At 40.0% G+C, this 15,839-nt stretch overlaps 1 protein-coding gene across 1 annotated transcript in view; it reads right to left on the minus strand.

Annotated features, from left to right (window-relative positions):
* shank3b (SH3 and multiple ankyrin repeat domains 3b) overlaps nt 1–15,839 on the minus strand; it is a 40,815-nt gene extending 24,976 nt beyond the window's left edge. Inside the window, 2 exon segments of the mRNA XM_079652935.1 lie at nt 1,991–2,162; nt 15,553–15,839. Of these exon segments, the coding sequence (XP_079509061.1) occupies nt 1,991–2,158 (168 nt within the window). The 5' untranslated portion in view covers nt 2,159–2,162; nt 15,553–15,839.

A 15,839-nucleotide genomic window follows, 5' to 3' on the forward strand; every position in this document is an offset into this window, starting at 1 on the left:
GTGCCGTCATTGGGCGTGCCATCATTGGGCGTGCCATCATTGGGCGTGCCGTCATTGGGCGTGCCGTCATTGGACGTGCCCTCATTGGGCGTGCCCTCATTGGGCGTGCCGTCATTGGGCGTGCATTGCAGCAGTACTTCAATGACTCGCCAGCAACAGGCGGCCACTTTCACCATGGCAGAGTTAGGTTCAACATCGTCTACTGGTCGCAAAAGAAAAAATGTAACGGAGCAAATGAAGAACAAAAAGAAAGTGGAAACTAGGAGAAGTCAAACCAGAGTGAATATCGGAGTTGCTTTGGCTGTGTAGTATTGCTAACCTAGATGTGTTTAGCTTTGCCTGATATGTAACGTTACTGCAGTCTGCTCTCGCGGAGGAGGTGCTCTGTAAGGAAGTCTGAAGGAAGGGGCGGATTCTTTCTGGCTGTGTACTTTCACATTTTAGTGCACTCGAGCCGGTTTCTGAAACTTACCTACCCCACCTTTAATGTGTTGCTTCAAATAATACTTCTGCATACAGTATGTGACACGGTGAGTGTTGCACGGCCAGATACGGCTCAGCTGACTCAGATAAGGAGATAGATGATACATGATGATGTGATATGCCGCGGACTGTACTTAATGTTACTCTGATCCGGTTACTTACACTGAACAAAAATATAAACGCAACACTTTTGTTTTTGCTCCCATTTTTCATGAGATGAACTCAAAGATCTAAAACATTTTCTATATACACAAAATAACCATTTCTCTCAAATGTTGTTTCACAAATCTGAAAAGATCTGTGATAGTGAGCACTTCTCCTTTGCCGAGATAATCCATCCCACCTCACAGGTGTGGCATATCAAGATGCTGATTAGACAGCATGATTATTGCACAGGTGTGCCTTAGGCTGGCCACAATAAAAGGCCACTCTGAAACATGCAGTTTTGCTTTATTGGGGGGGTCTGGGGGGGGTCCGAAAACCCTAGGGTTAAACCCTAAACCTAACATGTCACACATCTCCTTGGCATAGAGTTGATCAGGTCGTTGATTGTTGAATGTTGGTCCTCTTCAATGGCTGTGCGAAGTTGCTGGATATTGGCAGGAACTGGAACACGCTGTCGTATACGCCGATCCAGAGCATCCCAAACATGCTCAATGGGTGACATGTTAGGGTTAGGGTTTAACCCTAGGGTTTTTCGGACCCCCCCAGACCCCCCCAATAAAGCAAAACTGCACGTTTCAGAGTGGCCTTTTATTGTGGCCAGCCTAAGGCACACCTGTGCAATAATCGCATCATTGCATTTATATTTTTGTTCAGTGTATGTTGTGTCAGATATTTAAGTAAGCTTTCTTAACGCTAATGTTCTAATAGTCAGATTGCTCTGAAGATGGGAGGTGATATTCTATTCATGTTCACGTTCCCACAGTCGCTGATTTTTGCCGGCCGTCTTTCCAGCAACGGCAGCTTTTCTGTATTTCCTTTCTCCTGTAATATCACTTGATGGCTTTAAACTCCGCACACTGAGCTCTGATTGGTCAGCAGGCGGTGCTTTCACTGAGTTGAGCTCTTAGCCTGCAACCTAACCTGCTCCGGGGCAGGTTAGCCGCTCAGCATCAGTTACCATCGAGATCTAGCCTGCTAAAAAGAGAACCAGCGTCGAAGGACCGGAAACCCAGAGTTTACCTGAAGTTAGCCGGCTAAGAGAGTACAGGCCTCAGGTGTGTGTGTGTGTGTGTGTGTGTATGCATGCATGCGTGTGACTGTGTGTGTGTGTGTGTGTGTGTGTGTGTGTGTGTGTGTGTGTGTGTGTGTGTGTGTGTACGTGTGTGTATGCATGCATGCGTGTGACTGTGTGTGTGTGTGTGTGTGTGTGTGTGTGTGTGTGTGTGTGTATGCATGTGTTTGACAGTGTGTGTGTGTGTGTGTGTGTGTGTGTGTGTGTGTGTGTGTGTGTGTGTGTGTGTGTGTGTGTGTGTCTGTGTGTGTGTGTGTGTGTGTGTGTTACCGTCTGCTGCAGGTCCGGGATGCCGATGCGGACGACGATGCTGTTTCCAGGGGGCGTGTCATCCGCGTCGTCGTCCCTGGCAACAGCAGAGCCTGTGGGGTTGCCGTTAGTAACCGCTTGTTGCCGCGGGCGATCATGTTTGGTGTCAGCAGCCGGACTCAGAGGCATGTGGCTGAGAGACACACACAAACACACATTTTGTTGTCAATTTTTTTTTCGAATGACAAAAGTAAACGATTTCTGGGATTATTTATTTACCTTGCCTTCATTTTTCCTTCAAATTAACCTGCACATGTTTTTGACATTTTAGGCTCTTATTTTATTGATTTATCTTTTATATCGGCAACATAGAAAAAAAACTTGTCAAACAAATCATTATTTTAATTTATTTATGATAGTTTTTATTCATGTGAGGGTTTTCGTTCTTTCTTAGAATGGCAGCTTTAGTCCTCCACACACAACTTGGGCTTTATCAATGATATATAATCACTTATGTTATTACTGAGCTGAGCCTCTGAGTCAGCAGCTGATTGGTTGTGAGTCAGAGGGAGATTACAGCCTCCCACTGACTCCTCTCTCTCTGCAGACATTTTACATTTCAGGAAAAGGTGCAACAAACGCAGAAATGGCTGCTTCTCGTTCAGGTGCTCAGAGTGAGAGGAACAGAGGAAGAACTGATTAAATACAATTCAGAAGCACGACACTTCACTGAAATAAACAAGTCAGAAATGTATGAAAGAAATGCCTGAACATCAACAGGAGAGGACTCTTTAAAGTAGAGACACTACATACTGATATACACCTGAACATCAGCAGGAGAGGACTCTTTAAAGTAGAGACACTACATACTGATATACACCTGAACATCAGCAGGAGAGGACTCTTTAAAGTAGAGACACTACATACTGATATACACCTGAACATCAGCAGGAGAGGACTCTTTAAAGTAGAGACACTACATACTGATATACACCTGAACATCAGCAGGAGAGGACTCTTTAAAGTAGAGACACTACATACTGATATACACCTGAACATCAGCAGGAGAGGACTCTTTAAAGTAGAGACACTACATACTGATATACACCTGAACATCAGCAGGAGAGGACTCTTTAAAGTAGAGACACTACATACTGATATACATCTGAACATCAGCAGGAGAGGACTCTTTAAAGTAGAGACACTACATACTGATATACACCTGAACATCAGCAGGAGAGGACTCTTTAAAGTAGAGACACTACATACTGATATACACCTGAACATCAGCAGGAGAGGACTCTTTAAAGTAGACACTACATACTGATATACACCTGAACATCAGCAGGAGAGGACTCTTTAAAGTAGAGACACTACATACTGATATACATCTGAACATCAGCAGGAGAGGACTCTTTAAAGTAGAGACACTACATACTGATATACACCTGAACATCAGCAGGAGAGGACTCTTTAAAGTAGAGACACTACATACTGATATACACCTGAACATCAGCAGGAGAGGACTCTTTAAAGTAGAGACACTACATACTGATATACACCTGAACATCAACAGGAGAGGACTCTTTAAAGTAGAGACACTACATACTGATATACACCTGAACATCAGCAGGAGAGGACTCTTTAAAGTAGAGACACTACATACTGATATACACCTGAACATCAACAGGAGAGGACTCTTTAAAGTAGAGACACTACATACTGATATACACCTGAACATCAGCAGGAGAGGACTCTTTAAAGTAGAGACACTACATACTGATATACACCTGAACATCAGCAGGAGAGGACTCTTTAAAGTAGAGACACTACATACTGATATACACCTGAACATCAGCAGGAGAGGACTCTTTAAAGTAGAGACACTACATACTGATATACACCTGAACATCAGCAGGAGAGGACTCTTTAAAGTAGAAACACTACATACTGATAAACTCCTGAACATCAGCAGGAGAGGACTCTTTAAAGTAGAGACACTAAATACTGATATACACCTGAACATCAGCAGGAGAGAACTCTTTAAAGTAGAGACACTACATACTGATAAACTCCTGAACATCAGCAGGAGAGGACTCTTTAAAGTAGAGACACTAAATACTGATATACACCTGAACATCAGCAGGAGAGGACTCTTTAAAGTAGAGACACTACATACTGATATACACCTGAACATCAGCAGGAAAGGACTCTTTAAAGTAGAGACACTACATACTGATAAACTCCTGAACATCAGCAGGAGAGGACTCTTTAAAGTAGAGACACTACATACTGATAAACTCCTGAACATCAGCAGGAGAGGACTCTTTAAAGTAGAGACACTAAATACTGATATACACCTGAACATCAGCAGGAGAGGACTCTTTAAAGTAGAGACACTACATACTGATATACACCTGAACATCAGCAGGAGAGGACTCTTTAAAGTAGAGATACTACATACTGATATACACCTGAACATCAGCAGGAGAGGACTCTTTAAAGTAGAAACACTACATACTGATAAACTCCTGAACATCAGCAGGAGAGGACTCTTTAAAGTAGAGACACTAAATACTGATATACACCTGAACATCAGCAGGAGAGGACTCTTTAAAGTAGAAACACTACATACTGATATACACCTGAACATCAGCAGGAGAGGACTCTTTAAAGTAGAGACACTAAATACTGATATACACCTGAACATCAGCAGGAGAGAACTCTTTAAAGTAGAGACACTACATACTGATATACACCTGAACATCAGCAGGAGAGAACTCTTTAAAGTAGAGACACTACATACTGATAAACTCCTGAACATCAGCAGGAGAGTACTCTTTAAAGTAGAGACACTAAATACTGATATACACCTGAACATCAGCAGGAGAGGACTCTTTAAAGTAGAGACACTACATACTGATATACACCTGAACATCAGCAGGAGAGGACTCTTTAAAGTAGAGACACTAAATACTGATATACACCTGAACATCAGCAGGAAAGGACTCTTTAAAGTAGAAACACTACATACTGATAAACTCCTGAACATCAGCAGGAGAGGACTCTTTAAAGTAGAGACACTAAATACTGATATACACCTGAACATCAGCAGGAGAGGACTCTTTAAAGTAGAGACACTATATACTGATATACACCTGAACATCAGCAGGAGAGGACTCTTTAAAGTAGAGACACTACATACTGATATACACCTGGACATCAGAAAAATATATATAAGAATATGTAAAAAAAAAATACCGAAATGTCGGAAATTGATGTGAAAATTATCCTGAAAAAATCTGAAAGAAAATGTTTGAAAAATAAGATAAAAATCTGAAAATATCTGGAAAAAGGAAAGAAACAAATGTTTTAAAGAATATGAAAAAAATATTGGAAAAAAATATCAGAAACATTTATTAAAAAATATTGGGAAATGCCAGATCATCACTCTTTTTTTTCATCATTTTGTGAAATAATTTTTTGTTTTACCTACTTACTTCAACCTCCTTTAATCTCTAGCTAAATATGACACCTTTTCCAGTGAGTGTCAAGATGCTGATGAACTCAAGGGTGTGTTCAGTAGAAGTTAAAACAGCTTGAATGTAAAAACCTACAGCAGATTATCTTCTGACTGCAGGACGTTACTGAAGTGTTTTTGCTCAGATTGTGGGAGGTGTTGTTATTCAGTCTGCAGACTCTGACCTGACCTCCACCTTCTCCAACAGCGGGAATAATGGCCGCAGGATGTTACGTCACTTCCTGTTTTTCACCCCTAGATCACACACACACACACACACACACGCACACGCACACGCACACGCACACACACACACACACACACACACACACACACACACACACACATACCATGTATACAGTACTTCAGGGGACATTACATTGACTTACATGCATTTCCTGGAGACTTATCCTAACCTTAACCATAACCAAGTCTTCACCCTAAAATTAATGATTCCCCTTATGGGGACCTCCATTATGTCCCCATAAGGGAGGCGAGTCCCCACACATTACTATGTAAACAGATTTAGGTCCCCACAAGTATAGTAATGCAAGGCCACACACACACACACACACACACACACACACACACACACACACACACACACACACACACACACACACACACACACACACACACACACACACACACACACACTGACTTCACAGTCAGACTGTTCTTTAGCACAATTGGAGCAAAGTCAAATGATAGTAATTATTAGAAGAGGAATGAGGAAGAGAAAAGACCTAACACTATTTAAACGTACATTTTTATAATTCATATTATAAAAATATTATGTATTATAATTAATTATAATTGTATATAAAAAATGTTATATTATTTAATCATTTCTTTTGAATGATACTTATTATTTGATATATCTTTAATTGCCTATATATTTATGTTTGTCAGAGATACATCCTTCTTATAATTCCTCTCACGTCCCAAGTGACTTCCTGCTCGACTGAAGACATTATTAAACGTATAATTATCTCCCGTATTAATCAGCGGTGGTTCTAATTAGCGTCTGATTAGCACGAAGCTGCTGAGGAGAAGCATCAGAACTCTAATGGCCGCTGAGACGAAGAGGAGGAGGAGGAGGAGGAGGAGGAGGAGGAGGAGGAGGAGTAGTTGTGAGTTGTCATAGAAACTGGAATAGCAGGGAATCCTGTGCTAACCTCACACTGTCACTCTGTGTGTGTGTGTGTGTGTGTGTGTGTGTGTGTGTGTGTGTGTGTGTGTGTGTGTGTGAAAAAAGCCCCCTGATCTACATGCTCGCTGTTGCTATGGGAACCAGTTGAACAGTTTTTTCGCAGTTTCCCCCCCGTTTTTTTAAAACTCCCATCCTGCCCGACGACCGCAGACCCTCTCCATGTCTAAATATACATATATACTGTTTTATGATACCCTCAATATATATGTATGTTTGTCTGTGTGTTATGGTTGATTTCCAATATCAGATCAATACTTAATTAATTTAGAGGAAGAGACCAAATGTACCAATATTCTTATTTGATTTTTTTGTACATTATTTACATTTATTACAATCCAGTAAAAGCATTATTTGTATTATTATTGATATTATTATTAAGAATATTATATATTATAATTAATTAATATTTGATATGAATAATTATTTTTATTTTTTATTTACACAGACTCATTTGTATGATTTTATTTATTTATTATTATTATTATTATTATTATTATTTGTAGGTTATTTAATTTATTTCCCAATATTATCTATTATAATGAGTTTTTTCATTTGATTTTAATTAACACCAATTATTTTGCACTTTTTCAAAAAAATGTTTTTCATAATTATTTGTATTTATTTAATAATTATTTGTACTGGGATGAATCTCATTGTTGCTCTAAAATAAATTAAATACATTAAATTAATAATAAATAATTGTATTTATTAATTTATTATGAATTATCGATATTACATTTATTTTTTTAAACGCACAGCAGAACTCCCAAACACCTGGAATCCCTTGTTCCTGAATCAGACGCTCACATGTTGTTTTATAAATATCTTCTTTGAGTTAAATTAGCATTTAAATGTTGCATCCTCTCCTCTCTCACATGTCTGAGTGTCCTTGAGGGCACCACGGAGACACTTTCCTTCCTTCACGCCAACAAAGATAATCAAACCCATCATAAAAGTCAACATCCCAAACACACACACATGTATATCTTTCCTCCATGAATCACTTCCTCTCGTGAGCTGCTGAGAATGCTGGGTAATTGCTGCGATGTTTACACGCTAACATTTCGCCCGCCGAGGAATCCTCAATGACATGTCAGTCTTTGAAATGTCAGAGGAGCGGATTCAGAAAAAATTACTCTCATTCACAGTCACTGCCACTCAGGGTCATAATGGGCTGCAGAGTTTCCCAGCATGCATTGGGAGGAGATCACGGACAGGTCGACAAAAACCACTCACACGACAGCTTCAAAGGTGTATCAGTATGTAGTGTCTCTACTTTAAAGAGTCCTCTCCTGCTGATGTTCAGGTGTATATCAGTATGTAGTGTCTCTACTTTAAAGAGTTCTCTCCTGCTGATGTTCAGGTGTATATCAGTATGTAGTGTCTCTACTTTAAAGAGTCCTCTCCTGCTGATGTTCAGGTGTATATCAGTATGTAGTGTCTCTACTTTAAAGAGTCCTCTCCTGCTGATGTTCAGGTGTATATCAGTATGCAGTGTCTCTACTTTAAAGAGTCCTCTCCTGCTGATGTTCAGGTGTATATCAGTATGTAATGTCTCTACTTTAAAGAGTCCTCTCCTGCTGATGCTCAGGTGTATATCAGTATGTAGTGTCTCTACTTTAAAGAGTCCTCTCCTGCTGATGTTCAGGTGTATATCAGTATGTAGTGTCTCTACTTTAAAGAGTCCTCTCCTGCTGATGTTCAGGTGTATATCAGTATGTAGTGTCTCTCTTTAAAGAGTCCTCTCCTGCTGATGTTCAGGTGTATATCAGTATGTAGTGTCTCTACTTTAAAGAGTCCTCTCCTGCTGATGTTCAGGTGTATATCAGTATGTAGTGTCTCTACTTTAAAGAGTCCTCTCCTGCTGATGTTCAGGTGTATATCAGTATGTAGAGTCTCTACTTTAAAGAGTCCTCTCCTGCTGATGTTCAGGTGTATATCAGTATGTAGTGTCTCTACTTTAAAGAGTCCTCTCCTGCTGATGTTCAGGTGTATATCAGTATGTAGTGTCTCTACTTTAAAGAGTCCTCTCCTGCTGATGTTCAGGTGTATATCAGTATGTAGTGTCTCTACTTTAAAGAGTCCTCTCCTGCTGATGTTCAGGTGTATCACCTGTATATCAAATTATTATTTATTTAATACATTTTGGAGATAGAATAAATATAATTATTGCACTGGAATACATTTAGTTGTTGCCCTTAATTACATTTGAAATACTATTAATGTTGTTAATTAAGTTAAAAAACTGCATTTAAGAAGAATATATATATATATTTATAAATATATATATATATATAAATGAATGAAAAAATAAAGTTATTCTGTATGACACATTTAAAAAGATTGCACGTACTCTGAAGCACTTAAATAACTGAAATGAAGGTGAAATCTGCTTCAATTGTTCCTCCACTCTTCAGAAAACACTAATCAGAGGCTCTGAATTCACTTCCTGTCGCTCAGAACGGAAACTAATCCCTTCCTGTTCGTCCTCTGCAGCTCAGAAACTCTTCCAGGACTTTAATATTTCTCTGGTCTTTACTGAATCTGAGGAGCGACTTTAACGATCCAAACACAAACTGAAACACCGACGAGGCACTTTGAAACCTCACTGCAGTGTTTCACTTTGTGTGTGTTATTTAATTTCACCTGAAACAAAAGGAAAGCAAAATAAACGCTTTTGTTTTTTCCCAGTTTTCACGCATCAGCGCCCGGAATAAAAGCCCATTAAACCTGTTTGATGGATTAACCTTCAAAAGACCAAAAACTAAGCCAAGTCTGTGACAGCTGATCAAATAAAAACCTGCAACACACAGAGAGAGAGAGAGAGAGAGAGAGAGAGAGAGAGAGAGAGAGAGAGAGAGAGAGAGAGAGAGAGAGAGAGAGAGACAGAGAGAGAGAGATCAAAGTCGAGTGGAGAGAGAAACTAACCTCACAGTTTAAATGACTTTTATCTCAAATGTTACTGTAGATCAAACGGCACGTTTAAAAAGTAACACTTCTTTGCTCAAAGTAAAGTCAACAAGTTCTTTAAAGTAGAGACACTACATACTGATATACACCTGAACATCAGCAGGAGAGGACTCTTTAAAGTAGAGACACTACATACTGATATACACCTGAACATCAGCAGGAGAGGACTCTTTAAAGTAGAGACACTACATACTGATATACACCTAAACATCAGCAGGAGAGGACTCTTTAAAGTAGAGACACTACATACTGATATACACCTGAACATCAGCAGGAGAGGACTCTTTAAAGTAGAGACACTACATACTGATATACACCTGAACATCAGCAGGAGAGGACTCTTTAAAGAAGAGACACTACATACTGATATACACCTGAACATCAGCAGGAGAGGACTCTTTAAAGTAGAGACACTACATACTGATATACACCTGAACATCAGCAGGAGAGGACTCTTTAAAGTAGAGACACTACATACTGATATACACCTGAACATCAGCAGCAGAGGACTCTTTAAAGTAGAGACAATACATACTGATATACACCTGAACATCAGCAGGAGAGGACTCTTTAAAGTAGAGACACTACATACTGATATACACCTGAACATCAGCAGGAGAGGACTCTTTAAAGTAGAGACACTACATACTGATATACACCTGAACATCAGCAGCAGAGGACTCTTTAAAGTAGAGACAATACATACTGATATACACCTGAACATCAGCAGGAGAGGACTCTTTAAAGTAGAGACCCAACATACTGATATACAGGTGAACATCAGCAGCAGAGGACTCTTTAAAGTAGAGACCCAACATACTGATATACACCTGAACATCAGCCGGAGAGGACTCTTTAAAGTAGAGACACTACATACTGATATACACCTGAACATCAGCAGCAGAGGACTCTTTAAAGTAGAGACAATACATACTGATATACACCTGAACATCAGCAGGAGAGGACTCTTTAAAGTAGAGACACTACATACTGATATACACCTGAACATCAGCAGGACAGGACTCTTTAAAGTAGAGACACTACATACTGATATACACCTGAACATCAGCAGGAGAGGACTCTTTAAAGTAGAGACAATACATACTGATATACACCTGAACAACAGCAGGAGAGGACTCCTTAAAGTAGAGACACTACATACTGATATACACCTGAACATCAGCAGGAGAGGACTCTTTAAAGTAGAGACCCAACATACTGATATACACCTGAACATCAGCAGCAGAGGACTCTTTAAAGTAGAGACACTACATACTGATATACACCTGAACATCAGCAGGAGAGGACTCTTTAAAGTAGAGACCCAACATACTGATATACAGGTGAACATCAGCAGCAGAGGACTCTTTAAAGTAGAGACCCAACATACTGATATACACCTGAACATCAGCAGGACAGGACTCTTTAAAGTAGAGACACTACATACTGATATACACCTGAACATCAGCAGGAGAGGACTCTTTAAAGTAGAGACCCAACATACTGATATACACCTGAACATCAGCAGCAGAGGACTCTTTAAAGTAGAGACACTACATACTGATATACACCTGAACATCAGCAGGAGAGGACTCTTTAAAGTAGAGACCCAACATACTGATATACAGGTGAACATCAGCAGCAGAGGACTCTTTAAAGTAGAGACCCAACATACTGATATACACCTGAACATCAGCCGGAGAGGACTCTTTAAAGTAGAGACACTACATATTGATATACAGCTGAACATCAGCAGCAGAGGACTCTTTAAAGTAGAGACACTACATACTGATATACACCTGAACATCAGCAGGAGAGGACTCTTTAAAGTAGAGACACTACATACTGATATACACCTGAACATCAGCAGAAGAGGACTCTTTAAAGTAGAGACACTTCATACTGATATACACCTGAACATCAGCAGGAGAGGACTCTTTAAAGTAGAGACACTACATACTGATATACACCTGAACATCAGCAGGAGAGGACTCTTTAAAGTAGAGACACTACATACTGATATACACCTGAACATCAGCCGGAGAGGACTCTTTAAAGTAGAGACACTACATACTGATATACACCTGAACATCAGCAGGAGAGGACTCTTTAAAGTAGAGACACTACATACTGATATACACCTGAACATCAGCAGGAGAGGACTCTTTAAAGTAAATACACTACATACTGATATACAGCTGAACATCAGCAGCAGAGGACTCTTTAAAGTGGAGACACTACATACTGATATACACCTGAACATCAGCCGGAGAGGACTCTTTAAAGTAGAGACACTACATACTGATATACAGCTGAACATCAGCAGCAGAGGACTCTTTAAAGTAGAGACACTACATACTGATATACACCTGAACATCAGCAGCAGAGTACTCTTTAAAGCTACTTCCCATCAGGAGAAACAGTTTTATTTCCAGAAGTATTGTTCTCGCTGTGTGGGAGGACAAAAACGGGAAATGCTCGTCGCTTTGACCCCGAGTTATTTCAGGACCGAACGATATTTTCACCTCTGCTCGTGAAGACGGGGAATCGGACCGAACATCCCGAGGAGGCGTTACATAACGGAGCTCTGAGCAGAACAATGGAGTTAAAAACAAGCTCAGAAAAGAATCAGCTGCTCCTCCAGGACTCATTCACAGCAGCCGAGAACTGAGAGCAGCAGATTCTCCATGAGAGGAGGAAGAGGGGAAGGAATCAAGGAGGAAGGGAGAATATGTTTTAATTGCATTATCATTATTATTGATCTTATTTTTTTATTATTATAAGAACTTTGGCGATAAGAAGAAAATCAAGATATCTTTTGATCAAATTTGTAAGATTGAATTTCCATGATTTCAATTATTCTCACATATTTACTGGATCATTTTGTCAAATAATCATTATTATTATTATTATTAATAATAAACAAGTGAGATTACTTATTTGATCCCAGGGATTTGAAACGTATTAATCGCCCTTTTTTCAAAAAGAAATATAAATAAGGGGGATTTTGAAATAAGAGATGAAGAGCGAAGATGTCCTGTTGCATAATTCAGAAAGACTGAGTGTTCCTTTAAAGTGAGAAGACTGTCTGTGTTAGCAGCTGACAATGATCACAGTCTGGACGATAAGAAAGACAAACCCTCACTGAGGAACAGGAAGTCTGAGTCGAAAGGTTTTACCCAATTTCCCTCATATTTACATGCTTTTAGGGTTAAATGTACAGTTTCTCATTTCTTTTGCATTACATTACATTATAATGTTACTTGTTAGACGCTTTTATCCAAAGCAACTTACATACTGTAAGTATCACAAAGCTGTGATTGGACTGATTTTATGTTTTTTATCTGTTTTGTGTTCAGCTTTTTTTATTTATTGATGTGTGTCTTGTCTTCATGTATGTGATATGGACCTTGAGTCTGAAATAAAGATTGAATAATACTCAATACTGTGGACAATCCCCACAGGAGCCTCAGGGACACAACGACATGCTGCAGCAGTGGGGTTTGAACCTGATCCCAACACCAACGCACAGCCCACTGCGCCACACGCCTCCCTGTGTGTGGTATTTCCATAGTGAATTATATCATGGATTCAAAAGGGTTTTATAGGGAAAAAGGTTGAAAACCACTGAAACACTAATCTGATATGTTTCGTACAAAAAGGATGACAAAAGTTTTGACGCAACTTCCTGCTGGTTTCTTTCGTTAAAATGGTAAAAACTGTGGGCATTAAAGCAGGAAATGAAAGAGCAAACCTGTCAGGTCAAATCCCCAACAGAAAGCCAAAGTGTTTAAGTGTGCACACTCGAATGAATCAGAGGATAAACAGCGTCAGATAGTTCAGACTTTCACTCTGCAGCCAATACAGACGTAGAGCTATTTCATCTCCATCCAATCGAGGCAGAGACGCTTACTCACTTCTGCAAACCAGATAGAACGACTCAAGGTCCCCGTGTTTCCATTTGCACTCTTTAAAGAGCGTATCACAGTGTCTGGATGATTAAAGCACCATGACGCTTCTTTATATGTATTCCTCCTTTCATTAATGATGAAAAATCACAATTATATATATTTTCCTTTCTACACAGGAAGAGGGAGAATATGTTGCATTAGATCAAAAAGGTTGATGTTGTCCCTCTCTTGTAGTGTGTGGTATTGGTTTTAGTGCATGTAAATGGTCTGCAAAGGATAAAATCCCCAAGTTCTAGAACATGGTGACATCACAACTGAACACTCGCGCTCCTATTGGCTAGCGTTCCAACACATTGTACGTGATAGGCTAAAGGGCGGGACATCTTTGAGAGGTTGACCAATCAAAACAGAGCCGGCCAGCTAACCAATCAGAGCAGACCGCACTCTGGTTTCAGACAGAGGGTGAATATGAGAAAAAAGGGGAACGTTTGACTCAAACCAGTAAAAAGTACCAAAAGTTATGCATCCATTTGAAGAAAGACGATTTAAAGTAAACCAAAACCAAGACTCAAGACCTACTTGAATAGTACTTGTTGGAATTGGGTTCTGAGATGGACAGGGAGCCAGCGCAGGGCAGAAAGGATCGGAGTGATGTGGCATGTTTTTTTGGACCGAGTCAGTAATCTGGCTGCAGCATGTTGGACCTGTTGTAACCGGTTTATTGATGTTTCGTTGAGGCAGGAGAACAGAGCATTACAGTAATCAAGCCGGGATGAGATAAAGGCATGGATAGCCTTCTCCAGTTCTGCGTTGGATAGAAAGCCCCTGAGCTTTGCAATGTTCCTGAGATGGAACAAACAGGTACGGGTCAGAAGTTTTATGTGTTTGTCTAGTAGTGTAGACTGATCGAAAATTACACCAGGGTTTTTTATGTTTGCCTTTATGTTACCACTGAAAGAACCCAGGTGGCTTGCTACCTTAGAGGCGATGTTATCAGCCGCCAAGACTTCCGTTTTTGATGCATTGAGCTGGAGGAAGTTGCTTGACATCCACTCCTCAATTGCAGACAGACATGTGATGAGGGTGTTTACTTTTTCCATTTTGACAGGTTTGAAGGAGAAGTATATCTGGATATCATCTGCGCAGCAGTGATACGAGACACCCTCGGATTGGCTAATTAAGCGGCCCAATGGGAGCATGTACAGGGCAAAAAGCTTAACACAAGCTGAAGAGATTTGTTTTCTACGACATCAAATATGTCAGTAAATACCACACTAGAGAATTTAAAAAAGGGGGTTGCTAACAAGTGTCTAAATGAGACGACTAAACGTCATCACGTGAAGTCATGTGACCGTGCTGTAGTTCCTTTATAGCCCAACATTAGCCTCATTTAGCTTAGCGGTGGTGACGTGAAGTCATGTGACCGTGCTGTAGTTCCTTTATAGCCCAACATTAGCCTCATTTAGCTTAGCGGTGGTGACGTGAAGTCATGTGACCGTGCTGTAGTTCCTTATAGCCCAACATTAGCCTCATTTAGTTTAGCGGTGGCGACGTGAAGTCATGTGACCGTGCTGTAGTTCCTTTATAGCCCAACATTGTGTTTTTACTTCATAAATCATAAAGTGTTGTTAATATGTGGAGATTATCCTGCTGAACTAAACGTGTAAGTATCATAAATATTTGTTTTATGCAATAATCCAATGGAGAAATCCTATTGGCTTTTTTTGGAGGGAACCAGGGAGATGCTGGCTTCAGGTTTTTCCTACAAAAAGAAGTCTTCCTCAACAGCACTGGCAAAAGAATACCAAAAAACAGGATCTAAATTGACTCGTTCTTGGTCTTCAGGTTCTAAAATCTCTATATTTGATCACAATCCTCCTGCTGGATCGTATAATATTTGAATGGTTCTGGATGCCCAGTTCAGTTTCAAGAACTCCAACACTTTTAGAAATAAAGATAAGAAACTCACCTATCGTCAGCAGTCCCATCAAACTTTTCCAACGGCCTCTACTGATTTCTTTACTGGTCCGGTTCTGGTTTTGTTTCTGGTCCAGACTGAAGTTGCCAGGGTCTTCAGTCTCTGCTTTGGGTTTTTAAATGGGACTGTAATCCTGTTTAGACGCAGCAGCAGCAGAACGAGTACTTTCTGCAGTAATATGGAGTTCCTCTTGAAGTAGTTTTACAGTAGAGTACTTTGCGTGAGGTAATCCTGCAGCAGAGGTCTCAGATTGTATTCTGGGAGCTGCCCTGCCCATC

The sequence above is a fragment of the Notothenia rossii genome (genome assembly GCF_949606895.1).
Source record: "Notothenia rossii genome assembly, chromosome: 10".
NCBI lineage: Eukaryota > Metazoa > Chordata > Actinopteri > Perciformes > Nototheniidae > Notothenia > Notothenia rossii.